The 26,580-nt window shown below is 39.3% G+C and overlaps 1 protein-coding gene across 5 annotated transcripts in view; it reads right to left on the bottom strand.

The window, feature by feature from the left end:
• LPIN2 (lipin 2) overlaps positions 1 to 26,580 on the bottom strand; it is a 79,618-nt gene that overhangs the window by 30,582 nt on the left and 22,456 nt on the right. For 3 of the 5 annotated variants that reach the window (XM_036246059.1, XM_036246061.1, XM_036246060.1), the window contains 3 exons: positions 23,566 to 23,766; positions 11,303 to 11,398; positions 7,674 to 7,975 (listed from right to left, as the gene is read on the bottom strand). In XM_036246059.1, coding sequence (XP_036101952.1) covers positions 7,674 to 7,975; positions 11,303 to 11,398; positions 23,566 to 23,766 — 599 coding nt within the window. Of the gene's footprint in view, positions 1 to 7,673; positions 7,976 to 11,302; positions 11,399 to 23,565; positions 23,767 to 26,172; positions 26,279 to 26,580 lie in introns of all 5 variants that reach the window. The other 2 variants (XM_036246057.1, XM_036246058.1) reach the window with 1 other exon arrangement.

The raw sequence follows: 26,580 nt of genomic DNA, 5'->3' as shown, positions 1-26,580 counted from the left end.
TGAAGCCATAGGTGGTTGAACTAATGCTAAAAAGGTTTTAATTAATTTACCCCTTGGGTTTCTTGAAATCACAGTTAATATAACTAAAGTGCCATATAACCTTAAAACATCCCTCAGAAGCACTGTGGGCCCCTGTTTTTCATCTATAGTTGTAAATTTATCACTTGTCCTGCCTATTTCACAGAGTTGATGTAAGATTTATGTGGTGTGTCATGATGAAAGCTCTGAAAAGTGTAAAGCACTATATTGTAGAAGTTTTAGAGCATGTTATTGAAAATTCAATGTTCTACCAGAACAATATTAAAGGTAAAATGAGAATATCATTTAATTTGTTAGACTAAAAACAGGTGTATAAACCAGTTTATCAGTTTTTAATACTACTTTTCGTCCTTTATATCTTAATTTAACACGCTCTCCTTTATCACTAATTCTGACATGTAACAGTTTTTCCACACAGCAGCTCCTTCTAAGTCAAGGTTTTCTACTCCAATCTTCTTTTCTTTTTTTTTTTATCCTCACCTGAGGACATTTTTGCATCTATCTTCAGATAGAGCAGGAGGGAGAGAGGCAGGAAGAGAGAAACATCGATGTGAGAGAGACACATGGAGTGGTCACCACCCACATGACCCCAACTGGGGCCAGGGACAAACTGCAACTGAGGTACGTGCTCTTAGCGGGAACCAAACCTGGGACTCTCTGGTCCGTGGGCCGACGTTCTAAGCACTGCGCAAAACCAGCCAGGGCTAATCTTCTTTTGCTCAGAGAATTAACTCTGGCATTCAATCTCATTCAAGGGGAGAAAAACATAAACTTGAAAAAGGCAGACATCTAGGTAAAAACACTCTTGTTTCTTAAGAAAGAAAATAAAATGGTAAAAACTGAAAGGGGAAAAGATGCTTATGATCAGTTGTTATTTGCCAAATTTAAAAGATAGTACACTTTGACCTATCATTATTTCTATACGTGAAAATGGTTTAAAAAGAACAATGTAAAAGCCACACACATTATTTTAATAAAAAATATTTTTGGAACACACTTCACTGCAGCATAAGAGGTAATCCCAAGAAGAGTTCAGCAAAGCAAACTGAATTTAGTAAAGTACTGAAAGGGAGATAGATTAGTCACCATTAAGAATTTAAAACCCAAGGGAGATATGAAATTATCATCTCTGGGTATATCCTGACAAAAACAGAACCCATTAATTTAGACCCATTAGCCCACAACTGTTCTCAACCTGTGGGTTGCGACCCCTGTGGGGGTTGAACAACCGTTTCACAGGGGTCACCTAAGACCACCGGAAAACACATATACCGCTGGTATAGCCATCCCCAGGCAGGTCCGCCCGTATGCAGATATACACCCACACACAACATGAGAAACTGTATTAAAGGGTAACGGCATTAGGAAGGTTGAGAACCACTGCTTTAAAGTGATGATAAAAGCTGCCAATGTTGAGGCTCCTTTCAGTTCTACAATTCTTTAACTAATACAGGACTTCTAAAAACCCGCTAAAGCACTTTCAAAATGGCACATATACCTGAGAACAGGCAACCAGGTGGGCAAACCATGACAGAGTAACAAACTAAATACCTGACATGAGGATCTAGGGTGCATACAGGATGTGAAGAAAACAGTATGAACACTACCTTTATCTACGTGGAAACACAGGACAAATATATGCATTGATGCTGAACAACAGATATTTGCAGTAGAGTAAATAGTTTATTGCTGAATCGGGGTCAGTGGGTTGAGAGCTTCAATTGTTGAAGTTCATAAGTGTGTATAGAAAGCACTTCAGCCTTCACCAAATGCACCTCGACATCATGTCTTCAAATTCAACATCATTTTGTAAATCAAGTATCTTTCTTATTCAAAAGCCAACAGAGGTTACATGATGTATACAATTGTCACAATCCACTGCATTTGCATTCTAAGGATCTATGAATATTACATGTAAATTATACCTTAATTTTTTTAAAGTTGGAAAAAAATCAACAGAAAGTTAAAACAATCTAAACTATTTATGTAGGATAAATTAGAGGGACTAAATTAATTTTAAGTCTATTTAACTGGTAGTATGTCAGAGATAAATGGGGTTGCTAACTACCATGACCAAAGATCACTAACACTGTTAATCACAGGTTTACCCTCAACCTTTGCACAGTACCGGTCAATAAAATTCAGTGTGACTAATGATCTAAGTTTCCATTTGGATATATGATATTCCCCATAAAAGATACCTCATAATAGACCTAAAAAGACCCTGCAACATTTCTTTGTCTATTGTGTCAGAAATGAAGAGGAGAAAGGGCAAGGAGCAAGATGTAAGATTTGTCACCACAGAAGAACATAGAGGGTACTCTAGAAGCCAATTACTGATCAGAAAGAGATAAAGTATGAAGCCTCAGGGCAACAGGTGCTATCTGGGAAAAGTCTTAGGCTGCAATGGACATAGGGGTACATATATTTACAAGTCTGTGTTTTCATATTTTGGGGGTAAATACCAAGAAGAGGAATTGTTGGATCATATGGTAGTTCTACCAGTTTTTCGAGGAACCTCCATACTGTTTCCTATAGTGACTGCACTAATTTACATTCCCACTGTGTAGGAGAGTTTCTTTTTCTCCACATCCTCTCCAAAACTCATTATTTTCTTATCTTCTTGATAACAGCCATTCTAACAGGTATGAGGTGGTATCTCATTGTGGTTTTGATTTTCTATCTTCCTAATAACCAGTGATGTTGAAGATGTTTTCATATACCTATGTGTTCACTATAGCATTATTACAATAGCCAACACATGCAAACAAAGTGCCCATCAAAAGATGGACACACACAATGGAATACAATTCAGCCATGAAAAAGACAAAATATTGCCATTTGCAACAGCATGAATACATCTTGAGAGTAATATTATGCTAAGTGAATTAAGTCAGATAACAAAGAACAAAAGCTGTAATTTCACTCATATGTAGAATATAAAACAAAAAGTACAAATGGACTAACAAAACCAACCAACAAACAAAAATTCATTGATACAGATAATAGAATGTTGATTTCCAGAGGGGGAAGGGGGTCTGGGAGAGGTGAAGTAGGTAAAGGGAATCAAATATATGGTAACAGAAGGAAACTAAACTTTGGGTGGTGAGCATGCAATTAAGTACACATTTGTTGAAGTATACACTTACACACCAGAAAATTATAGAGTTATTGACCAGTATCCCAATAAATTTAAAAAAATCTTAGGCTCTCTGCACTTAGGTTCCAGATATAACTTATAAGCAAGACTGTTTTGGTGGATTAAAAGTAGAGGTTCCTTTCTGATGGTGTGGTCTTAATCCTCCACTGTTGTTATTGCTGAGTATTTATGCTTTGCTATCAGTGGAATATTTTATATATTTGCACTCAAGATTGTGCTATAGAAGTGTCCAATCTGAAAAGTCTCTTCCCTCCAATAGGCTATTATGTCCACACATCCTCTGGAAGGACAAACAAGTCTTTTGCACTATATTTAAGCCAAAGTTGAATTTTAGGAAGGGACAGAGTTTCATTAGCTACAGCACACAAAGCCCTGTGTAGGTTAAGGTCTCCAATTTCCTCCAACTGAGTTTCTTCTAGCTTGTGAAACAGTAACCTGTTTTAAAGAATGATGCTGTCGCCCTGGCCAGTTTGACTCAGTGGTTAGAATGTCGGCCCGCAGACCGGAGAGTCCCGGGTTTGGTTCCCACTAAGGGCATGTACCTCGGTTGCAGTTTGTCCCCAGCCTGGGGCCATGTGGGTGGCAAACACTCGATGTGTCTCTATCACATGGATGTTTCTCTCTCTCTCTCCCTCCTGCTCTATCTGAAGATAAATGTGAAAATGTCCTTGGGTGAGGATTAAAAAAAAAAATGATGCTGTCTTTCATCTACTTCCGTCAAGGGCCTTAGCTAGCCTTAATTCTGCCATGAATGAAATTCTTAAAAACAGTTTAAATAGAATGCTATCTATCAAAATAAAATACAAATTTATTTTAGGTATCTTCTCTGGAAACAGAATTTCTATCCTAAGTGGTAAGGGCTGAGGAGGATAAGATACTTAAAACATGCCAATTCCAGTACCATGTACCTCTAGATCTCATAACTCCAAAAGCAGTGGGCTTTCTATTCATTTTTTTATCTTTACCCAAAGACATTTTTTCATATTTATCTTCAGATAACAGTGGGAGGGAGAGAGGGAGGAAAAGAGAGAGAAACATCATTGTGAGAGACACACATCAACTTGTTGCCACCCACACAACCCCAACAGGGGCTGGGGACAAACTGCAAACAAGGTATGTGCCCTTAGCGGGAACTGAACCGGGGTCTCTCTGGTCTGCTGGCTGACGTCTAAACCGCGGAGCCAAACCAGCCAGGGTACACTTCCTATTCTTTTTTCTTTCAAATTCTTTAAAGTGCCATATAATATGATGTTAATACTTTTGAAACTAACTATCTTCACTCAAATTATTTTAAAATCTAAACAAGCTGGAAGGGGCCTTGCAAACCATGTAGCTTAATTCCCTTATTTCATAGATTAAGAAATGAAGGCCTGGCCCAGCCAGTGTGGCTCAGTGGTTGAGCATCGACCCATGCACCAAGAGGTTACCAGTTTGATTTCCAATCAGGGCACATGCCCAGATTGTCGGCCAAAGCCCCAGTGGGAGGCATGCAGGAGGCAACCAATCGATGTTCTCTCTCATTGATATTCCCATCTCTCTCCCTCTCTCCCTCTCAAATTAATAAAGGAAAAAAAAGAAGAAACGAAGGCCTGGAGTGATTAGGAAGCTGCTATTCTACAAGAAGTATAACTGATTCAGTCTTCTACCTTTTATCAGCTCAGTGCTTATTTCAGTATGTGACCTAAACTTTCACAATTGTTATAGCTTGTCTTTTCTAAGTCCTGATTTCTGTTGGCTGCATAATTAAGCAGATCTTGTTTTAAGGAAATTTCAGAAAGGAGTTCCTTCCAAGAGGAAACTGAAAACAGAAAGGAAAGGATGGTAACAGTGTCTTTTTAAGAAACGGTGGTACTTTACATAACTTTAAAATTCTTTGGAAATAAATGATATAAAAGGAGAATGTAGAACATTTATAATTAAGCTCTACTCAGATAGTATTTTGATACTGACAAAAAAATCACATGAATTCATTAATTTATTCAGAATTAAATTTTTTTTGTCCTTTTCTTCAGATAGAGTGGGTGGAAGAGAGAAACATTGATGTGAGAGAGACACATTGACTGGTTGCCTCCTGCACATCCCTGACCAGGGCAGGGGATGAACCACAACCAAGGTACTTGCACTTGACTGGAATTGAACCCAAGCCTCATTGGTCCATGGGCCAATGCTCCAACTATTGAGCCAAACTGGCCAGGGCAGAATTAAAATTTTTATATATATTTTTTAATTTATTGACTTTTTTAGAGAGAGAGGAAGGGAGAGGACTGAAATAGCAATGTGAGAGAGATACATTGATTGACTGCCTCCTGCACACCCCCTACTGGGGATCGAGCCCAAAACCTGAGCATGTGCCCTGACCGGAAATTAAACCAGGACCTCTCAGTCCATGGTATGACACTCAATCCACTGAGCCACACCAGCCGGACCAGAATTTAATTTTTTATAGGTATAGCTTACACTGGTCTGTAGAGTCTAAAGTACTTTTTCATTTCTTTTGTTGTTTAGTTCTAACAGAGGAATCCTGAATTCTAGGAGAACTAAAATCAATTTAGTGTGGGAAGAGTGAGAGAGAATGTCACAAATATGACAGTTGATGAGTAATAAAAGATGGGTAGAAACAGAGTTCATATATTAAAAATTACTATCAAATGTCAAATTTTGTTCCAGAATTTACAACCCAGCTTTTAAAATTTTGGAAAATGAGTTAACAGTTTTGCCAAAAAGGGATCATTATACTATGTTATTCATTAACAGAGTATAATTTTTTTTTAAATCTTCACCCAAGGAAATTTTCTACATTAATCTTCAGATAGAGCTAGAGGGAGAGAGGGAGGAAGAGAGAGAGAGAGAAACATCGATGTGAGAGAGACGCATCTAGTGGCTGCCTCCCACATAACCCCAACCGGTGCCAGGGATGAACTGCAACCGAGGTACATACCCTTGGCTGGAATTGAACCCAGGACTCTCTGGTCCGAGGGCAACGCTCTTACCACTGAGCCATACCGGCCAGGGAAACAGAGTATAATTCTAATATAGTAATAGCATAGATTTTTTTCCTGTCTTGACCATTTAAAACAAAATCTTGGTAAATCAAGCACATACTAAATCATAACAGAGTTTACAACTGGTATATTGGTTTCCATAACTAGAGAAAGAAATTATTTTCCTTCTTTTCCATGATGAAGAGAACTTTAAAGCACCAATTTTCCCAGGAAGTAGGGCATGACCTCTTTTCAGCAGCTGAGGAGAAAGCATACAAGGAGACCAGCATACATATCATAATGTCATCCCCCCACCCCAATTCAAAAAAAAGATTTTGAAATTTAGGGACACTTGTGGGGAACAGCTTCTTGTTCAATGGTCCCCAATAAAGATAAGCACCCCACTGACACACTTATGATCCTTCCTGTGTCAGCACAACCACTGAGTGTAACAGGTGAGAGATAATCTTCTAAAAATCAAATTTTGAATGAAAAACTACATGTTCTACCCCAAATTGTTACCTTTCAACCCCAGACAGTGCTGACTTGAAAACTGGCATCTATTTTGAGCTCTTCTACAGAGCTGGTTAATAAGTAACCATCAAGATTTCTCACTTAAAACCAAAACAAAACAAAACCCCCCTTTCCTCTTTAACTTACTAGGGTATTTTTTTTTTTAATTAAATAATTAAAAATTTTTCTATTACAGTTGATATACAATGGTATATTAGTTTCAGGTATACACCTCAGTGATTAGACATTATAAAACTTATTATAAGTGATCATCCTGCTAAGTCTAGTACCCATCTGACACCATGCATAGTTATTAGAATATTATCTACTATATGTCCTATGCTGTACTTTACATCCCCATGACTATTCCTTAACAACCAATTTGTACTTTTAACTGGCTCACCTTTTTCACCCATCTCCCCAAACCCTCTCCCATCTGACAACTGTCAAAATGTTCTCTATGAGTCTGTTTCTGTTCTGTTTCGTTATTTTTAGATTCATTTGTTGATAGATATGTATTTATTGCCATTTTATTGTTCATACTTTTTTTTTTTTTCCTTCTTCTTCTTCTTAACAATTCTCAAGAACAGGTGAGATACCAAGTACAAGACCATTTGGTTGGAGAATAGTCCTGATGTTTATATTTGCTTACTTAGGAGTGAATCCCTCTTGAGACTTACAATTTATTTGGCTTTTGGAAACTTACTGGACAAAAAGACACACATTGCCGGTCTATTTCAGATGATATTTGAGTACCACAGCAGGATGTCTGATGGCAAATTCTATAGAGTTACGGAGAGGAAAAAGGAAAATGCCTCTTCTATCTGATTCCACAACAAACTGTCAGGGGGTAAACAAGTCCAAACCTCAGACTGTAGACCCATAAAAGAAACAGCTTCTCACTGTACCTGTGCTCTGTTCACAGCATGCAAGGAAACCAGGCACCTGCACAAAAAGCCCTCCCAGATCAAGAGCCCTACCTTGCTGATTGGGCCCCCTTGTCATCATCAGAGCTCAGATCCACATCCATGGTGTCTTCTGCAGCAGGGGAAGCTGCCTGGTCTTCTTTCTTACTGTCCTGTTTGCATTTCTTTCTCCTTCGTTTTTTCTTTTTCACAGAACTTGGAGTAAAAACTGGCTCTGTTTCCAAGATGTGTGAGATGTTGGAACTCTGAGACGGTCTTTCATTTCCACCTGATTTGACCACAGGGGAGTCAATATCTTTAAAGAACTGGTCTTCGGTAGGAATTGGTGAAGTGGCAAGGTAAGCAGGAAGTTTTTCCTTAAAGAGAACATGAAGAAAGAAAAGTTGTCCATGGCAAACTGGACAGCAAATCAAAATAATAATGAATTCTTTGTGTATCTAAATTTTCACAGTGGTAGAAAAAACATAGTCTCCGAAGGTAAGAAAGTCACACTAAACTAGGGCACTGCCTGCTCTGTTCTAAATAGATCTTTACCCTGTTGCACAGAGCTAAGTGTTAGCTCATCATGGTCCACATAACTGAATACGTTTGGAGGAATCATTATGCCAAGTCAACATGGAACATGAAAACTATAATTAAAGCAGAGGCAATTAAATTATCTGTAAAAAAAAAAGTTCGCAGCAGCAGCAGCAGCAGCAGCAGCATTCCAAGGAGGTGTTACAAAGCATTCTGTAAAGAATTTACAAAGAAAAATAAGAACAGGATAAAGTACAAGGCAAGGACAGGAACACCCCATCAGACAAAGGGCAACAGGACAGGTTAAGTGAAGTGAGGAACTAGGGTAAAATTTATAGTTAATGCTGTTTGCTAAATTGAGCATGGAAGAAGGTGAGTATTAACAAAAATATACTCTGTAGCAAAATTAGTGGATTTTTAAATCATAAAATATTTATGATATCCTTTTAGAAATCCAAAAGAAAATAAATCCAAACAGTTAGAAATAATTAAACTCTTATTTTAATATTAAATTTATGATCAAGTCTGGTGTTCAGGAAATTAACTTCTTAATCATTTGCTTCAGTCCTTCATATCATGGGGGAAATGGAAGGTAGGTAACAGAGATACAAATTAACCTCAGAGAATTCAGAACACTCAAGTTTTTATGTAATAGTCCTGAAATAAGTAAGTTTCCATAATTGTTCTAAATGAAGTTTTTGAATTTGGCTTTGGTAAACATATTACCCTAAAGCCAAAGTTTCGCTTAACCAAGAAAATTTGTGTTAATCAGCAACACATAGAGAGAAACTGAGACAGCAGGATATTATTCTGCAAGCCCCCAAAGCACCAAGGTGACAGGCCATGGTCTCTAACATCCAGGGTCTTTTAATTTAATGGTCTTTGCTATAAAAGAAGTTTACTTGTACTTCTTAAAAGCTGTTTTTGTCTCTGACAATGTTTCCTAGTTCTAATATAAAACTGTTTGTAGTGGAGGTTGCGGGAATGGAAATAAGCTGAATGTCTATCAGTACGAGAAAGATTAAACAAGTTGTGGTGTATCCATACTATGGAATATTGTGCAGCTATTAAAAGGACAGAGTTAGCCCAGCCAGTGTGCTCAGTGGTTGAGCACTGACCCACGCACCAAGAGGTTGCCAGTTTGATTTCCAATCAGGGTACATGCACAGGTTATCGGCCAAATTCCCAGTATGGAGCATGCAGGAGGTGGCCAATTGATGTTCTCTCTCATCAATGTCTCCATCTCTCCCTACCTCTCCCTTCCTCTCTATAAAATCAATAAAGAAAAAAAAAAAAGGACAGAGTAGATTTAGATACCTACCAACTTAAAAGGGATGCTGAGACATAGAGTTAAATGAGAAAAGTTTGAGAGAAACAATAAAATAAATGGAAGTCAGATGGGTTTTCGTAATGTTTAACCTTTAAATCATGAACTCCTGGAGAGCAGGGATATGTTTTATTCATAGTACGGTACAGAGTAGTAATTTCAGTGTTGTTGGATGAATAACCTAAAGTGATGGCTTCTCTGTAAATTAAAAAATGATAAACAACCTCATTCCACTACTGTTTATTTTTTTTTTGGTAATTTTTTTCTTTGTCAATTTATGATATCAAACTGGAAGTTAATCTTCAAAACTTAAAAAAGTAAATAACTTGAAGCTTATCATTTTTGCTGAGTTTTTATTCTTTATTTTTTTAAAACTATGTTTTTATTGATTTTTAAAGAGAGAGGAAGGTAGAGGGAGAGAGAAACATCAACGTGAGAGAGAAACATGGATTGGCTGTCTCCTATACACACCGCCAATTGGGGACTGCACCACAACCTGGGTATGTGCACTGACTGGGAAGTGAACCTGTGACCTTTTGATGCATGGGATGATGCTCAACAAACTGAAGCACATGGGTCAGGGTGATATGAGATTTTATTCTTTATGATAAAATATATAACAATGCATAACCAATAGACAACAGTGTGGTGAAGGCAGGGTGGGGAGTGGGAGCAGAGACGAGGGGGTCAATGGGGAAAAATAGGAAGGACATCTATAATACTTTCAAAAATAAAGATTTAAAAATAAGTATATTGCCCTGGCCAGTTTGGCTCAGCGGTTAGAGCGTTGGCTTGCAGTCCAGAGACCCAGGTTCAGTTCCCACTAAGGGCACGTACCTCAGTTGCAGTTTGTCCCTGGCCCTGGTTGGGTCATGTGTGTGGGAGACAGCCACTTGATGTGTCCCTTTCACGTCGAGGTTTCTCTCTCTATCTCTCTCTTCCTCTCTCTTCCTCCCACTCTATCTGAACAAAAAATGGAAAAATGCCCTCAGGTGAGGATGGATGGATGGATGGATGGATGGATGGATGGATAGATAGATAACAATGGAAGCAAACAAAAAAGATATAACAATGCATTCTAAGAATTTTTAAAAAGATCCTCATGAAACCATTAAGAATAGTTTACCACCATTCAAATCAATGGAAACAAAAGAAAGGAGAAGAGGGACAGAGGAAGAGAGGGGGAAAGAAAGGGAAAGGAAGAGAGGGAGGGAAGAAGAGGATGGGGAGGAGGGGAACGGAGAGAATGTGTGTTGGTACTGACAAATTATTCTATCTTGCTTAAAGAAGCCAAACATGTAATAATTGTTTATAAAGGGTATAGGCCAATTAATTTAAATTCCTTGAGACAATAATGAACCACTTCACCGTAATTATCATTATAGATGTAATGTCCCAAATCAAAATGGTAAACTTGTTTTCCAAGTTTAAAGGTCACATGTATATGAACACACACATAGCCTAAAGAGATATATCTTGATTACTTTAGGCAGAACTCAAATGTATTCAGCCAAGGTGTAAACTGTAACAGATGCTAAATAAGAAAGCACATTCAAGTTAAAGAAAAAGACATGCCTTTCCTTATTTTTTTTTTTTTTAAAAAAAGGCAATTACGAAGGCCTTTTACATTCTCTCTGTATCCTGAAATCTGGCATGGAGAAAGGTCCTTTTCTACTCCTCCAGCTGTTTTTTGACAGCTTAGTTCTTCAAACTAAAACTAAAGTTTGCCTAACTAGCAAAAATCGTCTGTACAACTAACCATGAAAACTGAATATTTCTGCTTTGGGATATGTACCAGAGGCTTGAATACAATGCACACAATGGATATGACCCAACTTACATATTCCTCTTCAGTCTCCTCCACAAAGAAAGCTTCTCCATTGTCACCCAATTTCATATGCAGGTCCACTGCATCACCATTGATTTCTATATCAATCTAAGAGGAGAAACAAAGTGCAACTTAGCATTAACATTCTTTCATTTAAGCTAAACTAAGCCTAAATTCTGAGTTCTTAAGCCAAACTTAGTACTGAGGTTCCCAGAGTGACAGCCCCAGAGAAACACTGCTACCTATCCCATATCCCACCCCTAAAATAAACACACAAACCTTGGGGTTAGGGGATGATAATCAAGGATTGAAAGAAAATGTTTTATAATCTATTTTTATAACATATAAACATTTTAAGTTACTTAATTCCCAAATGTCATAAAATAGGGGAAACGTCCTTATCAATAAGTGTCTGAGCACTTTCAGAGTTATAGCACAGGTAGGTCTCACCTTGAGTGGTTCAGATAAACACAAATTTCAGTTACCACAGTATGTTAACTGTGAGCAACTGCAGGAAGTACAAACTTCACTGCCAGCTCTCAGCTCACAAATCACTATGAGGATATTTTTCCATTTATCTTCAGGTAAAGTAGGAGGGAGGGAGGAAGGGAGGGAGGGAGAGAGAGACAGACAGACAGATAGACATCAATGTGAGAGAGACACATTCGACTGGTTGCCTCGCACATGACCCTGACCAGGGCTGGGGACTGAACCACAACCGAGGGACATGCCCTTGACTGGAATCAATCCCACAACTCTTTGGTCTGAGGGCTTATATTCTAACCACTGAGCCAAACCGGCCAGGGCTATCTTGTCACTTTTTTTTTTCTTTACTGATTTTAGAGAGAGAGGAAGGGAGAGGGAGAGAGAGATAGAAACATTGATGAGAGAGAATATCAAGTGGTTGCCTCCTGCATGTCCCCCACTGGGGATCAGGCCCACAACCTGGGCATGTGCCTTGACCGGAAATTGAACCGGTGACCTCTTGGTGCATGGGTTGACGCTCAACCAGTGAGCCATATAGACTGGGCTCTTGTCACTTTTTAAAAGTCTGTTGGTGACTGGTCCCAGCACTGTTACTGTTACTGTGGTGTTACCTTCTTGGGTCCCAGGAATAAACCCATGTAACATTTTATAAAAACAGATAACTGAAAGAGGAAACTGGCTAAGATCCAAGTGACATACAGGAAAAAAATTATGTAAAATAATAGTGTTGGAAGTAAAATTCAAATGGAATGTAAACAATTATAGAAGAAAGAGCTCCCCGGCTGAAGTGGCTCAGTGGGCTGAGTGTAGTTCCCTGGAAGGATGCTGGTTCAATTCCCAGTCAGGGCACATACCTGGGTTGTGGGTTTGATCCTGTCAGGGAGTCTATAGAAGGCAACTAATCAGATATTTTTCTCTCACATAAATTCTCACTTTTTCTCTTTCTTCCTCCCCTGCCTCTCCCTCCCTCCAAGCAAGTTCTTGGTGAGGATTAAAAAAGAAGAAGAAGCCTGGCCACTGTGGCTCAGTGGAATGAGCATCGTCCCATGGACTGAGAGGTCCCAGTTCAATTCCTAGTCAGGGAACAAGCCCGGGTTGCAGGCTCGATCCCCAGTGCAGGACATGCAGGAGGCAGCGGATTGATGTTTCTCTCTCACATTGATATTTCTACCTCTCTCTCCCTTCCCCTCTAAAAAACAAACAAACAAAAAGATCAATAAAAACATATTTAAAAGGAGAAAGAAAAGATGCTTGCTCCATATCATAACTATTACATTAAGAAGGCAAGCATTGATACAATTACTCATTTTTACAAGGAAACAACATTTTAGTTCTCAGTGTTTCTAATGTTTTAAATTGCAGTGTACTAAGTACTTACTATTTTACTAGTTTTCATTTTCTTATACATTTATAACTGACAGTATGAATTTTTAAAGTTGTGACAAATAGCTCTGGCTGGTGTTGCTCAGCGGTTAGAGCGTCAGCCTGCGGTCCAGGGAGACCCAGGTTCGGTTCCCGCTGGGGGTGCCTACTTTGGTTGCAGTTTGTCCCTGGCCCTGGTTGGTCGTGCAGGCGGTGGCCACTTGATGTGTCCCTTTCACGTCGATGTTTCTCTCTCTCTCTGTCTCTCTCTTCCTCTCTCTCCCTCCCACTCTATCTGAACAAAAAATGGAGAAATGTCCTCGGGTGAGGATAAAAAAAAAAAAAAAGTTGTGACAAATATGTATAAAGGTTATAAAAGAATCCTAATTTTTCTCATTGATTATAAAAAATTTGCTTTGCACAGTTTCAGCTTCCCCAGTCACTTTTACAGGTCTGTACTACCATGCAAAGTGAATACTATTTATACATAATATTAACAACTATTATATCACTTAAAAGTAATGTTTATCTCTAGGCTGTGAATCAATTCTTTTTTTCTTAATCCTCACCCAAGGACATTTTTTGCATTTATCTTAGAGCAGGAGGGAGAGAGGGAGGGAGAGAGAGAGAGAAACATCAATGTGAGAGAGACACATCAACTGGTTGCCACCCACATGACCCCAATTGGGGCCGGGGACAAACTGCAACCAAGGTATGTGCCCTTAGCGGGAACCAAACCCAGGACTCTCTTGTCCACAGGCTGACTCTCTAACTGCTGAACCAAACTGGTCAGGGCAAGTGTGAATCAATTCTTTTAAGTACCATACAATAATTAAAAAAATATCAACTTTCGAAAATTTTATGAATAACCTTGTAAACTTCAGTTTTAGACTGATAAAGGGATATAAAGGCAAACATACAGGGTGGGACAAAAGTAGGTTTACAGTTGTTTATATGGAAAATAATACAATAACTAATAAATAATACAAGAATTGTTTTCAAATACTCACAACTGTAAAGGACTTTTGCCTCACCCTGTATATAAAGACATAATATAAATATAAACACAGTAGTCTATAATCTAAGTGTACTTAACTCTGCATGGTCCCATGAATTTTTCCCAGTGAGAACTAATTACCCTTCTGATCAGAGACTGAATGCTGGTTCAGTCACTGAAGGCAGCTTCACCTTCCCTGTTACATTTACAGTAAAGAAACCTAGTAGACACCATTAAAGAAGTGATCAAAGTTACCATCAACCAGAAATGAGACACAGAAACATGATGGGTCTCCTGATATGATGCACTGAGAAGAACATGTCATCACTATGTTATTCTAGCTAAAATAAGAAAACATCAGACAAATTCAAACTAAGGCATAATCTAACTATTGTGTAATATTTAAAATTCAAGTTCACAAGGAAAGACTGAGAACTGTGAGAGAATACAGGATAAAAGCTATATGGGATGATCCTGGATAGGACCCTGGAACAGAAAGAGGACAAGAGAGGAAAAACTGGTGAAATCTGAATAAGGTCTTTAGTTAATATTATGCCAAGGTTAACTTCCTGGTGCTGATAACTGTACTATGGTCATGTAAAAGGTTAACATTAGGGGAAGAGATAGGGTGAAGGATATATGGAAACTTTTAAACTACACTTGCAACTTGTCTGTAAATCTAAAATTAAGAAATTAAAACATATGTATATATGTTAATGTCATAAGAAAACAAAGACTGAGGCCTTGGCCAGGTAGTTCAGTTGATTAGAGCATTGTCCTGATGCACCAAGGTTATATAGGTTCAATCCCCAGTCAGGGCACATACAAGCAGCAACAAATGAATTCATAAATAAATGAAAGGCTAAACAGATGTTTCTTTCTCTCTCTCTCTCCCTTACTCTCTCTGTCTAAAAATCAATAAAAACAACTAAACAAAGACCAAGAAATTGTAAAAGATTGGAGGAGACTAAAAAGACAAATCAACTGCTCAGCCAGTGTAGCTCTGTGGTTGAGCATCAAGAGGTCGCCAGTTCGATTCCCGGTCAGGGCACATGCCCAGGTTGTGGGCCCAATCCCCAGTTGGGGGGCATACAGGAGGCAGCCAATTGATGTTCTTTCTCATCAATGTTTCTGTCTCTCTCTCCCTCTCCCTTCCTCTCTCTAAAAATCAATAAAAAATAAAATAAAAAAATAAAAAGAAGAGTAACTAAATGTTCTATATTTTGATTGTGGAGCTGGTTTCATAGGTGCATACATAAGTTAAAGCATCATATTGTATCCTTTAAATAGATGCAGTTTACTGTGTGTCAATTATAAACATTACAGTTGTTTAAAAGGATGAATAGTGTTATAAAAGAAAATGAGAAAAATAGGCCACTAAGAATTAAATATAAAATAACAAGTAAGCCAGAGCAGTGTGGCTCAGTGGATTGAGCATCATTCCATGGACTGAGAGGTCCTGATTCGATTCCCAGTCAGGCACATGCCTCGGTTTCAGGCTCGATCCCCAGTAGAGAACATGCAGGATGCAGCAGATCCATGTTTCTCTCTCACATTGATGTCTCTATCCCTCTCTCTCCCTTCTTCACTAATTTTTTAAAAAATATGTTTTACACAAGAACTCATTTGTCTTTTACTCTTTAAAAGAAAGGACTGCAACCCTGGTCAGTTTGGCTCAACAGTTCGAGAATTGGCCCTCGGACCAAAAAGCCATGGCTTCAATTCTGGTCAAGGGCATGTACCTTGGTTGTGGTTCGGTCACTAGCCCTGGTTGGAGTCGTGCGGGTGGAAACCAATTGATGTGTCTCTTTCACGTCGATGTGTGTCTGTGTGTCTGTCTCTCTCCCCACCTTATATGCTATCTAAAGATAAATGAAAAAATATCCTCGGGAGAAGATTAAAAAAAAAAAAAGAAAATAAAAGAGAGACAGACTTCCGGTCAAGATGGCAGCGTAGATAAACGCGGTATTGCGTCCTCCCACAACCACATCAAAGTTACAACTAAACTACAGAACAACCATCATTCAAAACCGCCTGAAATCAAGCTGAATGGAAGTCCTACAACTACGGAATTAAAGCAGCAGCCACATCCAGACTGGGCGAAGGGGTGGAGGCGCGAGGGGCGGCAGTGGCGCGATGGGCTGGTCCCACACCAAAGTGTGGTGGATAAAAATCAGGAGGGCACCTCGGCTGGGAAGGTCCTTTCTGAGGACTGAGGGGTCCCCGTCGCACACCAAGTGCCCCGCTCAGGGTTCCAGTGCCAGGAAGAGAAGTCCCCATAACTTCTGGCTGGAAAAACCAACGGGAACTGAGGCTCAGGGAAGCTGAAGCGGCTGGAGCCCCAGGCAGCTCCCTAGAGGGCCTGCGCACGGACTTATCGGACTCTCTCCCTCTAAGCTTGGAGGGGAGGCAGCTCAAGGGGTGCCAGAGACATACAGAGAAGAACTGAGCTGTTTGGCACTGGAGCGAGGGCTGGAGAGAGGGCTTTCTCCTGGACAAAGGTGCTGTTAGAGGCCTTTGTTCCTTTGGTGAGCCCTTCCCTGGGGCGGCAGACAGCCGCCATATCTGGGACTCCAGCAATCTGGCTCACACTGGTAGCCCCGCCCTGGTGAGTCCCTGAGGCCCCACCCCACCCCACCCAACTTTCAGGCCCACCCAAGCTGTTGCCACTTGCTTAACCATAGGATTGGCCTGTCTTGGATCCTGCTTTAGGTTTTTCCTAAATTCTTTCAAATGAGCAGCATCTGGTCTCAGCTAGCCCCATACCTCTCGTTAAGTAATACACAGAAACAAACACAGGGAGGCAGCCAAAATGAGGAGACAAAGAAACAGGTCCCAAATGAAAGAACAGAACAAAACCCCAAGAAAAGAACTAAGCGAAATGGAGATAAGCAACCTAACAGATGCTGAGTTCAAAATACTGCTTATAAGGATGCTCAATGAACTTAGTGAGAACCTCAGTGAACTTAGTGAGGGCCTCAAGAGCATAAAAAAGGACCAGTCAGAAATCATGGATGCACAGTTAGAATTGAAGGAGGCATTAACTGAAATAAAGAATAATTTACACAGCTTCAATAATAGAGTACGTAAATCCAAGAAGCAAACCATCGATTTGGAATATAAGGAAGCAAAAAATTCCCAATCAGAACAGCAAAAAGGAAAAGGAATTCAAAAAAATGAGGATAGTGTAAGGAGCCTCTGGGACAACTTCAAGCGTGCCAACATTCACATCTTGGGGGTGCCAGAAGGAGAAGAGCGAGAACAAGAAATCGAAAACCTGTTTGAAACAATAATGCTAGAAAACTTTTCTAACTTGGTAAAGGAAACAGACATACAAGTCCAGGAAGCACAGAGAGTCCCAAACAAGATGAACCCCAAGAAACCCACATCAAGACACATCATCATCAAAATGCAAAAGGTTCAAGACAAAGAGAGAATCTTAAAAGCAGCAAGAGAAAGGCACCTAGTTACCTACAAGGGAGTTCCCATAAGGCTGTCAACTGATTTCTCAGAAGAAACTTTGCAGGCCAGGAGGGAGTGGCAAGAAATATTCAGAGTGATGAAAAGCAAGAACCTACAACCAAGATTACTCTGTCCTGCAAAGCTGTCATTTAGACTGGACGGCCATATAAAGACTATCCCAGACAAGAAAAAGTTAAAGGAGTTCATCACCACCAAACCGTTATTATATGAAATGATGAAGGGTCTTTTTGAAGAAAAAGATAAAATATATGAACAAACAAAATGGCAATGAATACATATCTATCAATGATGTATTCTACAAACAAAATGAACAGGTAGAACAGAAACATTCTCATAGATACAGAGAACATTTTGTTGGTTGCCAGTTGGGAGGGGGGTTGGGGGAATGGGTGAAAAAGGTGAAGAGATTAAGAAATACAAATTCGTTGCTAGATTGACAAACCTCAAAGGGAAAGGGGTTGGGGTGGGGGGATAAACCAAAGAACTTATATGCATAACCAATGGACACAGACAATAGTGTGGGAAAAGGTGGGAGGGGGGCGGGAGTGGGGAGGAGGGGGTCAATGGGGGAAAAATGTGGAACATCTGTAATACATTTTACATTCAACAATAAAGATTAAAAAAAAGAGAGAGAGAAAGGACTGCATAGAATAGTTTCCATAGGATACACATTAACCCTAACTCATTTTTCAGCTAGCTTTCCTAATGTTTTGTATTACTGTGGATATTTACTGCTAAAAAAATCTGGTTATGACATGAAATCTAACTCTTTTATTTATTTATTTATTTTTTTATCCTCACCCGAGGACATTTTTCCATTTTTTGTTCAGATAGAGTGGGAGGGAGAGAGAGGAAGAGAGAGAGAGAAACATCGATGTGAAGGGACACATCGAGTGGCTGCCACCCGCACGACCAGCCAGGGCCGGGGACAAACTGCAACCGAGGTACGTGCCCTTAGCGGGAACCGAACCCGGGTCTCTCGGGACCGCAGGCCGACGCTCTAACCGCTGAGCCAAACTGGCCAGGGCGAAATCTAACTCTTTTAAAACAAAGTACTGCAATAAACTACCAGGCTAAGAAAAAATGTACTTACAGATAAAATTAAAATTTTTTTTCATAATAAACTGATTGAAGTCACATAAGCTTCTAGTTATCTAAAGCAGCTGTAATAATACCAGCTTCTTCTACAATCAGAGGAAAACTATTTTCTAACTTAAAAAGTTATGTAAAAGCTGAAACGGTAAAGAAATACGTAATTTTTTCTAGACTAGAAGCAAAAGATAGAGAAAAACTAAATTCGCTCTATAATGCCAAATTTTAGATTTCTCAAGACAACTTACATAAATATTTAACTAAATTTATTCAACTAAAATGGGTGGGGAACATCTGGCCCAAGGGCCATATAAGGCCTGTGAAATCAACACCCAGTTAACATCACACACCTCATCAAATTAGCCTGACCAACAGAATAGGCTAATTTTTTTTTTAATCCTCCTCACCTGAGGATATTTTTCAATTGATTTTCAGATAGAGTGGGAGGGAGGGGAAGAGAGAGAAACATCAATGTGAGAGAGACATATCAAATGGTTGCCTCCCACACAACCCGACCAGGGCCAGGGATGGAACTGCAACTGAGGATGTGCCCCCGACCGGAATCAAACCCACAACTCTATGGTTTGCAGGCGGATGCTGTAACCACTGAGTTAAACTGGCCAGGGCTAGCAGGCTAATTTTTAAGTTGATAATTATGTATGCCCTGAGAATGATGTTATAAATATCCAAATGGCCCTTGGCAGAAAAAAGGTTCCCACCCCTGAACAAGAAGTTGGACATATAAAATAATCATTTGTTGCTCTGGCCAGTATGGCTCAGTGGTAAGAGCATGACCTGTGGACCAGAGAGTCCCGGGTTCAATTCCAGCCAAGGGCATGTACCTTGGTTGTGGTTCGTCCCCGCTTCCGGTGGGAGTTATGCGGGTGGCAAACAATCGATATGTGTCTTTCACATCAATGTTTCTCTCTCTCTCTCTTTCTCCCTCTCTCCCTCCAGCTCTATCTAAAGATTAATGTAAAAAAAAAAAAAAAATTCCTCGGGTGAGGATTAAAAAAATAATAATAATTTGATTTTTTTGTATAAATTCTTTAAGTTAAACAATACAAATGAAACATTTGAAGTTATTTTATCTTTAATAAAAATACAACAGATTTCAATTAATACTATCCTTCAAAATTTTCATCTTTGGAGGTTATCCAATTAGCCAACATGGCAGAGAAAATAAAACAATGCTTCCTTAGGATGTAAAATCAACTGTTTTTACTCCATATTAGAAAAATGAATCCTCTCCTTTATAACCCTTAGTTTTAGGGATCAAGTATGACATTTCTGAATATGACTACTTATTTCAATCTCTTGATCTGACCTGAAATGAAGTTTGGTTCTTTCTAAAAATTAAACCTAACATCACATTGTGCCAACAACCGAGGACACGTAAAAGAGGATGCCATAAACTCTTAAGGTGACAAAGAAAAAATACTAAAAATATTTTGAGAGATAGCACCAAGTTGGAATAAATGTTTTCCTAAGGTGATTATTTTATTTTTAAAAAAATATATATATATGTTTTATTGATTTTTTAGAGAGAAAGGAAGAAAGAGATAGAAACATCGATCAGCTGCCTCCTGCACACTCCCCACTGGGGATCGAGCCCGCAATCGGGGCATGTGCCCTGACCAGGAATCGAATTGCGACCTCTACCTTCATGAGATGACACTCATTCCACTGAGCCACACTGGCCAGGCCCAAGGTGATTATTTTAAGAAGGACACTCATTTTGATGTAGTACTTCTAGTAAACTGGTTGCTAAAACAGCACTCATTTCCATACGTCCACACTCCTACACCGTGGCTTAACTTTACTCAACACATATGACTGAGATGTTGAAATAGACCTGATTTACTTCTGAGAAATACTGGCTATAGCAGACACTTGTTTTTGGTCTTGTGTCCTGTGGGGATCTATTCATACTCAATTTCAGACCATCTATTTCAGGTGTGGCTTCAGACAGTGGAGGTGGGGCTGTTATCCCAGCCAGGCCAATCATTATATTCCACCCCTAGCTGTAGTGACTGGTCCCCAAGATATATGTGATTCAAGTCTGACGGGCAGACTAAACCCTGACACTTCTGTAGGAAGGGAAAGCTCTCTTTCCACTGGAGTTGCTGAGTTAATGGAAAATAAGCCTGGAGGTACTGGTGAACATTTTGTATTAGAACATACACAAAGGGAAGCAGAGTTAGGAGAAGGAGGGAGAGAAAGTTCTGATAATACCTTCAGAGACTCTAAATAAAGCCCTGACTTGAAATTCAAATGCCCCTGTACTTTAGTTATGCAATCCAGTAAATTCCCTTTCTGCTTAAGCTAGTATGAGGTGGATTTTTGTCATCACCAATGGAAACTGTCTTTCCTAATACACTGGGTTATTTAACTTTGATAAGTAATCAATCAGTTTTCTGTTAAATCAATATAAATAGTATTTTAAAATATGAAGTGAGGTTTACCTTCTGAAATCAAACTCCTGAGTTATGAAACATACTAGGACTACTGATGTTCTATCAAATAAGAACATACCAATGGCAGTGGGAAAATTATCATGAAAAAAAATTTTATTTTTTTCTTTACTGATTTTATTTACTGAGGAAGGGAGAGGGAGAGAGTGACAGAAACATCGATGAGAGAGAACATCAATTCGCTGCCTCCTGCCCCACCACCCCCAATGAGGATCAGGCCCACAACCAGGGCATGTACCCTGACAGGGATTCGAACCGACCTCCCAGTGCATGGGTCAATGCTCAACCACAGAGCCACACCAGCTGGGTGGCAGTGGGAAAATTATTATACTGCATTTCTCTAACCTGAGGTTTTAAGGTCATTATGACTTCAAATTCACTTCATATTTGAAAATTGGGTCTTAGTTTAAAATTGATACAAATTGCCTTCCCTAATCCAAACTGACCTAAAAATAAGACAAATAGTTAACCTAAATCACCAAGTAATCTCAAGGAAGACATGGTTTTATGGTTACTGGAAAGCCATGTTTTGGTCAAACAGCCAAATTTCCTCCTAAACATATCTTTTGAGTTTCTGGGATACCAAGGGAAGGAATGGAAGGGAAGAATTTTTTCTTGTCTTGTGTCTCATGGATAGCCTTCTATTAAAATCCAAGGGTTTGACAATATAACACAATGATTTGTATAATCTTGTACAGAAACTTTCCTTTTTTTCCCCTTTATTAATTTTAGAGAGAAAGGGAGAGGGAGAGAAAGATAAAAACATCAATGAGAGAGAACATCGATGGCCGCCTCCCGCCTGCCTCCCGCCCGCCCCCCCCCCCCCCCCCCCCCCCCCGCACTGGGGATCAGCCTGCAATCTGGGCATGTGCCCTGACCGGGAATCAAACTGGCGACCTCTTGGTGCATGGGTCGACCCTCAACCAATGAGCCACACCGACCAGACTGTATTACTTTCTTAATTGGAGGAATACAGCATGCAGAAAGATGTTATCTGTCCAGTCACCATTTGCAGGTGTACAAATGCTTAAAAAACATCAGTTTAGTTTTGAAAGGCCAGAAGACTTATCCAATCTGATAATTAAAAAACCCAGATCACAGCAGAAATAAATAAATAAAGCATTAGAAGCTGTTTTACAAATAGATCCTTGCACAACTAATGGCAAGTTTCAATGCATAAACAATTTGCTGCTGATTCTCCCAAAGCAGATATAATTTGAAAGTCCTGCAGCTTAGTGGTACCAGACACAGAAAAATTCCAGAGAAGTTAAATGTGGTTAAACAGTGTTTTGCAATGGAAAGTTTCAAAGTTACTAACTAAAATGCAACTGCTTTTGGTTTCCAAAGGATGCTTTAAAATTGGGACAAAAATCTCTCTATATTGTTTAGATATATACTGTGGGTCAGGGGTAGAAAGGTAAATACTATGTACTTGCAAAGTTTTATTACTAGTTTTATGACTAGATTGACATCAGATGCAGTAACAAACCTTACAGTTGTGCTCCATTACTTGAAGGTAAGAGAATGTAGGAGAAAGAAAAGCCAATATAAATACATTCTTTTTATCCTCACCCGATGACTTTTTTTTTTTTTATATTTTGTTCAGATAAAGTGGGAGAGAGAGAGAGAAAGAGAGAGAAACATCGATGTGAAAGGGACACATCAAGTGGTTGCTACCCACACGACCCAACCAGGGCTGGGGATAAACCGCAACTGAGGTACGTGCCCTTGGAACCAAATCCAGATCTCTCCGGACCACAGGCCGACGCTCCAACCGCTGAGCCAAACCGGCCAGGGCCAAATACATTCTTTTTAAATTAATCTTCCTTAAAAATCAATAAAAGTCAAGCAGCCTATGACCTGGAGGTTTGCATTTCAATCAGATTGGAGACAAATCCTGTATCAACAAAATTTAGATTATAAATAAGATTTCACAGCTCTGTCGAAACAAACAGATAAATTCAGCATTAATTAAATCAATCTATTCCATTTAGAACTGTTACAAAGGCATTACTCTAAATATTTTTAAATGCTGTCTAAAGTAAAGGAACTTCTTCTAAATATAAACCTAACATCCCCATTTATAACTCTAGTTTTCTCTGTTTTGCCCTTCTGAGCTGCAACACATAGGATTAGCAAAATAATTTTCAGTCTAAACAATATAGGGAGATTTCCCTTGGAGAGACTTCCTATAGCAGGGCTTTTTGAATTTAGAAGCAACTTCGAAAAGCAATTAATGTTGAGTTCTCATACCATTGTCTTTAACATCATACAGATTTAAAATAAAAGGCCCAGAGACCTCATGGTAAGGATTTAGGATTTACTCCTTGCTGTCATCTAACTTTTCACCTCCTGGAGAACAGGCTGTACCCTGCACTCACCACTTTCTCTTTGGATCTCAGGACTCCCAGCTTCCCAAATCGAACATGAAAAGGTGAACACTGATAGGTGCCATCCTGCTGTCGCACTACAATGACATCGATGCACCCAGACAAGGTGGCTTGGTTAATACCCTTGTAGAGCTCCTTCACAGTGACAATCACCTGCCCGGCCAGCTGTCCCACATAATTCATGGTTTGAGACTACAAAAGACAAGAAAAAAGAAATTAAATAGGATATTAACAATGAATTTGTGGATCTAACGTCAAATGACAAAGAAAAAACTAAAGTGACTAAAATTACCTTGCTTATTTGTACACCAGATTATGTATCATTAGTAACCTTGATGATTTTGAACCCATAGTGTCATGCTACCACTGTTTCTACACATTTCCATACACAGACAATCCTAGGCTGTCCTCCTCTGTATCTGAGGTATGCATAAGTTCCGTTTCTTTTCCCATTATCAAGGATAGTGTCAGATACCATTAGAGATTTTTTTGCAAATAATCTGCACAGAACCACCAAAGAACCCAGACCACCACCATTGCCCTTCCATCCAAGACTCTTGGGTTCTCGTGGCTATTGTATTCACTCTGCCCATAGCAGACACGTAGAAAAAAATGACCACAGATCATCCCCTTTCAGCAAAGATGAAAAAGTGAGAGCTACATTTTCTATAAGACTATTAATGGAATATTGTGGTTCAGACAGATGCTAGATTAAATAAACTCTAGTGAGCTAGATTGGGTCTAACCTGATTTATAATATTACTTCTAGGGAAAATCCCTTCAATGCTATAGCACAACTCACTGGAACAAACATTCACTTTCCACAAAGTTCAAAGCCAAAAACAGGGTTTTAATCTTGTTTTTCAGCCGCAATTCACTATTCAAATCAGCATCACCACGCTGCAAGGAATCCCCCAAAAAGGGTCAAAGAAGGAGATATGTGCACCTGACTAGGTCTACAGGGCCAACAGGAAATGATTTCTGTCTCTGCGCCCCATATCTGCTGCAGCTGCAATTATGGCTGGCTTTATCTGACCACAAAATAGGGTGCCCACAATACAGAATGCTGTGAGGGCAAATGTGGAAGTCTCCCTGGCACCCCCCACAACTCTTCCTCTAATTAGGAAAAAAATAGCCCCCTTCTAGTCCTAAGATTGTCAAATTATTGAATATCACATTTCATTCATTAGACACTGACACCCCCGGTACTATGTCAAAGCACAATTCAGCAAAAAGTATTCTCTTGGGGATGGGAAGGTTGCAGACTAAACAACAGAGCCTTCTACAGCTCTGGCTAATTCAGAAGCTGACTTTCACCAAACCAGAAAACTGAGAAATGATTCTACCGGTTACTTATCATAAGTACAGTTTGTCCCCCTAAACCCAGATGTGTGAGGTGCCTTGAGCTCAATGTTACATACTCAGAAAAGTTTCCAGATCACATTCTGTGATGTCAGATAAGTCCAAAGTTGAACTGGGAGAAAAAATGCCATCCCCTGGGAAAACGTAGGGGCCTGCCAGGACATCTGCCTGTAGAGAAACTCACCCTACTCTTTAAAGGTGAGCAAGTATTGCCCTGGCCAGTTTTGCTCAGTGGTTAGAGCATCAGCCAGTAGACCAAAGGGTTGCAGGTTCGATTTCGGTCAAGGGCATGTACCTTGTTTGCAGTTCGGTCCCTGGCCCTGGTTGGGGTCGTGCGGGAGGCAACCAATCAACGTGATGTTTCTCTCTTTCGCTCTCTCCCTCCCACTCTGTCTGAAAATAAAGGGAAAAATATCCTTGGGTGAGGATTAAAAAAAAAGAAAAAAAAATTAAAGGTGAGCAAGTGTCTGCTGGCAGTGTCTGATTATGTTTTTCTGCTCTTGTGTGTAATCAAGATTTATCAGTTTTACACCAAAAAGTACAATCACAATACATTTACCCTGGAAAAGTTTTTGAATATTTTAAAGCTAATGATACCAAGGCCCCCAAGTATACCTACAGAAGGTACATTTAAGTCATGTAAACTAGCTGCAGAACTTAACTACTAATAATCAAACAACGTAGTGTCCGCTCTGTGGTAAATTCTAAAACAGTTACAAGTTGGTGATGACATGGTTTTAGAGTAATTATTTCTGGAATAAATAAAAGAATGATCAAATGAACCATCAATAAATAAGACTAAAAGATTAAGAAACACGTGTGGAGAGGAAATAGTGTTTCATCAGAATATTCATATTATAACATATATTTTTAAATTAATCTTTTTGGAGATAAGTGTAGATTCACATGCATGTAGTTAGTTGCAAGAAATAATACAAAACTATCCCATGTACTCTTTACCAGTTTCCCCCAATGGTTAACATCTTGCAAAATTTTAGTGTAGTATCACAATCAGGATATCAACATTGATTCTAAACTTTTCCATCATCACAAAGAACCATCCTATTGGTCTTTTATAGCCACACACATCTACTTCCCTCCCACTCTCACTCCCTCCTTAATCTCTGCCAACCAACCACTAATATGTTAATTTCTGTGATTTTTGTCATTTTTAATGAGGTTAAATAAATGGAATCACATAGTTTATAACCTTTTGAGACTGCCTTTTCCACTCACATTTCTATGGAGATCCAGGTTGCTGCATGTATGAATAGTTTGTTCCTTTTTATTGTGAAGTAGTATTCCATGGTATGGATGTACCATATCTTGTTCAACCATTCACCTGTTGAGGAACAGCTAAGCTATTTTAAGTTTTTGACTATTACAAAGAAAACTGCTATAAGCATTCCCATACAGGTTTTCACATGAAAATAGGTTTTCAATTGACTGGGGTAAACACCTGGAATGTGGCTGCTGGGTTGAATGGGAATTGCATACTTAGTTTTTAAAGACACTGCCATCAGAGTTGCTGTACCACTTTATATTCCCACCAGCAATGTTTGAGAGATGCAGTTTCTCTGCATCCTTGGCCAGCAATTGTTACTATATTTTATTTTAGCCATGACGACAGGTATGTAGTGATAC

This window comes from Molossus molossus, unplaced genomic scaffold, assembly GCF_014108415.1.
Source record: "Molossus molossus isolate mMolMol1 unplaced genomic scaffold, mMolMol1.p scaffold_m16_p_6, whole genome shotgun sequence".
Lineage (NCBI taxonomy): Eukaryota > Metazoa > Chordata > Mammalia > Chiroptera > Molossidae > Molossus > Molossus molossus.
This window is presented reverse-complemented; position numbering and strand designations above follow the sequence as displayed.